Source organism: Rutidosis leptorrhynchoides, unplaced genomic scaffold, assembly GCF_046630445.1.
Source record: "Rutidosis leptorrhynchoides isolate AG116_Rl617_1_P2 unplaced genomic scaffold, CSIRO_AGI_Rlap_v1 contig74, whole genome shotgun sequence".
In the NCBI taxonomy this organism is placed as follows: Eukaryota; Viridiplantae; Streptophyta; class Magnoliopsida; order Asterales; family Asteraceae; genus Rutidosis; species Rutidosis leptorrhynchoides.
Window position 1 is genome coordinate 82834 of NW_027266868.1, and position 5291 is coordinate 88124.

Here is a 5291-nt window from a genome sequence, read left to right on the forward strand (position 1 = left end):
ACGATGCTCATACATTAACTCATTGTAGTAGAGAAACTCATTCCCTCGGGGAACGTCAAATTTTCAGAAATGTCTGCATGGTCGGATTATGTTCTAGTTAATTATTTCCAAAGACAATTTCCCTCTTTCAGTACTGGTTTGTAGTAGCATTTGCCAAGTACTTTTAAGATTTTCAGTGAACTTGAGTTGTTTGTAATTGGATATTTCTATTTTAGACTATTGATGGATGTAGTTCTTTACTTTCATTTGTCCACTTAACTGGATTTTGATTTCACAATCTCCCAGCAAGTGATCTGAACCAAAGAAACACAAAACTCTGGACAAAGAAAAAGGTTAAAGTGAACCAGACATGGTTTCGAACTCTGATAAAAGTGTAGAAATTTGTTTTTCTTTCTTTCACAAGCAAACAGAATTTGATCATCAATAGCTATTGCACTAGTTATTATATGATGAAAAGTGAACCGCAAGTTTAATGGTTCAAATTTCCAAATTAGACCTTTTGTTTTCATATCACGCCGAATCCATACTGGACCGAAATTGACAATTTTCCTTCTAAACATTACTAACATACTAAGTTTACACATAAACAAGAATCACAAATCTAAACTTTTCAACCTACTTTGGCTCGCTGCATAATCATAAGCTTTTTTGTACTTGCATCTTCCACTTGTTCCCCCAATTTGGCCAAATGAGCCATCCGTCTCTTCCAAGACTCAGATGGTTGTTGTCTCTCGCTATCCTTGATTACTTGCTCCACAAGATTATCATCCAAGAGAGGCTCACAACTCTTCTCATCAGAGCTAAGACGTCCTTCTTCGTTAGAATCCTGCAATATTATATTCTTCAAGCTCTCTACCACCAAATTCATGTCTGGTCGACTCTTGGCACTTTTAACCAAGCAACTGTCTGCCAACTTCGCGATTTCGCATGCTGCACGGATAGAATACTGGTTTTCTAGGCGTGGATCAATGATTGAACTGAACCTTTTACTGTCAGCAGGAAAGTGTTTGACCCAGTCTAGAAGTTTTTGTTCCGATCTCTGCCGATTTCTTTCGAGTGACCTTCTTCCTGTAAGGACCTCGTACATTACCACACCAAAACTCCACACATCACTTTTTGTTGTCAGATGTCCTGTCTCGATGTAATCTGGCGCAGCATAACCGTATGTCCCCACAACCTAAATCACATCAAACAAATTCTAAGGTAAAGAATGAATCAAATCTATGAAAAACTAGAAAAGGGCAAACATTAATAATATTATTACCGCTGTTGAAACATGAGTGAGTCCAGCCATGGGCCCTTCCCTTGCAAGTCCAAAGTCTGAAAGCTTTGGCTCGAAATTTTCATCCAATAACACATTGGATGTTTTGAAATCACGATATATGACCTTCAAACATTATTAGAAAGATTAACAAAGGAGCATAGAATTAGAATGGTAAATGGAAAACGAATGGCGTAGAAAGAAATAGCACCTGAACTTCTAGTCCTTGGTGGAGATAAGCTAATCCTTGAGCTGATCCGAGTAGAATCTGCAATCTTGCATTCCAAGGAAGAGCTGGATGTGCCCTATTGAAAAGATGATCTTCTAAGCTCTTGTTCGGCATGAACTCGTATACAAGTAAAAGTTGGATTCCCCTTTCTCCATCTACAGAACAGTAGCCAATGAGTTTAACTAGGTTTGGATGCTTCACCACACCAAGGAATTGAACTTCTGCCAACCATTGCTTATGACCCTGGTGTCACAAAATCAATATTAATTATCCATAAATTCAAATCCTTCATATTACAAAATGAAGAGTATTGTGATGGGATTTTTAAGAAACCATTAATTACCTGTAACCCATCTTTGTTAAGCTTTTTAATGGCAACAGATATGGATTCACCTGGTTTCCCATCAGGAGGTCTAATAGAACCTTTATAAACAGAACCAAATCCACCTTCTCCGAGCTTAAGCATCCGATTGAAATCGTGTGTGGCATGTCTGAGCTCTGAGTAAGTAAAGATTCGCAAATTATGAGCATTTTCTTCATACAATTCTGGTATGCCACGAGGAGAGTTCAAAGAACATGTAGATTTAAATATCCTGTGATCAGTTCCAGACCCAGAAAAATCTTCAGATGAAAATGATTTAAAAGTCGATTTCAAGTCCGGAGCTGATCTTTGTCGTTGTTTTTGTTCTTCCTTGCCTTTGTTTTTCCCCTTGAAATGGAGAAAACACTTCATTGTATGCAAACTCAGAGAGCAAAAGTTTCCTTGCATAAAGAATTTCTAGAAATGAGAAATCCCACACTTTAGGAAGCAAAATCAGTTCAACAGCAGAGAGAAAATAAACCCCAAGTAGTAGAAAATCAATTGTAACAAGTAAACTATGATTGCTTTTTTTTATTATAAAAAGTTGAAATTTTTGCTTACCAAAATGATTTTTTTATTGAAAGAAGCTAGACATTGATGTATTATTTTGTTTCCGAACCTGAATAAAAGAGTTTTGATATTATCTAAATGAGATAATTTGGTGGTGATGCGACTGAGGATGAGACTTTTTAAGATAGTTTTCCAAAGTCAAACAATTAGAAGCAGACCAGTCAATTAATTAAATAGGGTTCAACCAACTCTATAACAGTACTGTTTTGACTATGGCATCTCTCTCTAGAAGCAAAGCGTCTTGTGTTGTGTCTATCTTGGCAGTTTTAGTGGACTCCGAAGTCTTTGAATGAGACAAAGACAAACACGTTAGAATGCAAAAAAAAAAAAAAAAAGAAATTGTTTTTATAGGGACCTGGTAGTAAAGTATTCAGATCACCTGGGATTTTCAGTAGATATCGTAAATTGCGTTCGACACTAGGAAGATTGTGCACCAAAAACTTGGAGATTCTGTATTTATAATACACAAGTTAATTAATTGCGACAGTGATTATAATATAAATTAGCTTAGCCAAAAGTATTAAAATTATTTCTCCGTCACTAATTAACTGTCGTATTTTTAATATAAATAGTGTCAGATATTTATATAAAAAATGCGTCAGTTAATTGAAGATAGTATTAAAAAAGTATTTTAGAGAGCTTTGTTAGAAAGATTTAGATATGCTCTGATATCAGTAAGAGACGGACAAGGGACGTAACGGTAAGTAGAAGTAAGATTATTATGAAAAAACATTACGATAAATATTCAAACCTACGACAGCAACGCGAGAGCCTTAGCATGGAGGTTCACCGTCTAGTAAAGGGCGACTATGTGGCTGCGGCCTTGCCTTGACGCCAATCAAGCCCACTGCCAGACGGTGAATTTCTCGTAAGAATGTCTCACGAAAACTAAAGAGGTTTGTATATAACCGAACCTTACTTTCTGACCTTTACACCATTTATCAATCAATTAGCGGACATAGGACCTCAACTATTATATGATTATTCTACTAAGTATTGAAGCATATATGCAGACTAAAAATGAAAATGGAAAGTGGAAGAAAAGATTTAGAAAGACATAATTTTATTTAGAGAGAGGGAGGAGTGGAGTTATTCCGTTCTACCCTTTCTTCAGCTAATACACATATATTTATAGTGTTTTGGATCCGACAGCTAGGATAAGAAAATCCCACAGAACTAATAGGAAATAAATCGTGATTCTACTAGCGATCACTACTGTTGCTAGTGATATCTACTGGTGCAATTATTTATAAGAAAACAAGTTGCAAAAGTCGTGGACAGACCCACAAAACTCTGCAAAAGTTAAATATGTGGACGCAGCCGCTATCTTTTAAAATAGTAAACAATAATAATTTCACATGCTACTCAATAACTATACATAAAGACATAATACCATCCTGTCGTGACATCACGTCATCTTCTCCTTTGACTTAGTGGTTCATCTCGAACTCATTGATATGATATTGACAGCATCCAAACTCATAGACCCCAAACGAATCTCTTGGACAATCAGGGCTTGGGCTTGAATAACTTGGGCTTGTATGAGATTGTTTTGTTGGACTTGGGCCTGCTGCGCTATTTAGATCCAATCCTTGGGCCATAAGAACTTCGAGTTCCCAATCTGTCATAACATTGTCTTATGGATCCTGTGAGTAGCCTGGTAATGAGTCGTTTAGATCGTACTGGGCCGGACTTTGACTTTGCTACCGAGACTGCTGATCTTGCTGAACCTGTCTTATCATCTTCTCATTTTCTTGAAATGCCAAGAGGTCGTCATCTAGATTTTGCTGATACTCAAACGGATAGTATTGCCAATGATTCTTATATGGGATGAGGAAAGTCTGCCTGGTGTGATTTAAACGAAACGATTCTGCTTGAAAATCTTCATAGATTTCTTGATCGGGCGGATTTACTGAAGGAGTGATCCCATGACGGTAATCTTTATACAGTCGAACAGTTGGCATTGCATAGACCTTCTTTGAGCTTGGGTTAATGTTGATCGGTCGATGAAAGAACCAAATTGAATGAGGATGCCAATAAGACGTGCTTTCCGGGTATTCTTTCTTCAGCTTCTTCGAAGTGAGAGTTGGCATCACATTCTTTGCTGATCTGACAAATCTTTTGTTCCACGTGACTAGAGGTTGGAACCATGTGAGAAAAGTAGCAAGGCTTCCTAGGAATCCTTTTGGATTGGTATTAGAGGTGTCTTGGTAGATAGTAGGGATATCAAAGTGAACACCTATCGTATAAATGGAACATAGGTACCAAAGGAAGCACATAACTTCTTCTGGCATGTTAAGATTTCTGAAATGGAAGAGATGAGCAAAAGGGTAGTTCGGGTGAATACCTAAGGGACTAATAAAATCATTATGGGGACCAAAGTCTTGGAGGATCATGGATTGATACCAAAAGATTTTGTGTTTGGCCTTTTGAAGAAGGATTTCAGAATGGATGAGTTCTTTGGCATCATTAGGAAGATTATTTTCAAAGTCATAAATACTTGAAGAACTGGACTGTCCTGGGTTGGATGATGATGACTGGACAGAAGAAGAAGAGATTTCTTCTATAGACATTATGAGATTGACCGGGTTGATGAGAGTTATCGGTTTTCGGCTGAGCATGTCCTCTAGATAGTTTTTCGTTCCCTTTAAATAGACTGATATGAAGTCATATTTCGAGGATCATTCACTCCAGCGTAATAGCTGCTGATGTGGAACCACTTTTTGTTTGAACTGTAGCATCCTTGGAAAGGAATACATATCCATTTCGACCTTAAACTTATGACCAATTAGGTGGAATTCAAATTTCTCTATGATTCTTTTGACTGTGAGGATCTCCTTAAACGTGGAATGATAATGCATTTCCGAATC

The 5291-nt window shown here is 37.2% G+C and overlaps 1 protein-coding gene across 1 annotated transcript; it reads right to left on the minus strand.

Moving 5' to 3' along the window:
- Positions 1-610: 610 nt before the first annotated feature.
- On the minus strand, positions 611-2223 carry LOC139885066 (probable serine/threonine-protein kinase PBL19). Its single transcript, XM_071869019.1, has 4 exons — positions 1834-2223; positions 1473-1733; positions 1265-1387; positions 611-1177 (listed from the first exon to the last, which is right to left on the minus strand). Exons 1-4 carry the CDS (start codon positions 2221-2223, stop codon positions 611-613), a joined length of 1341 nt encoding a protein of 446 aa, XP_071725120.1.
- Between the last annotated feature and the right edge of the window lie 3068 nt (positions 2224-5291).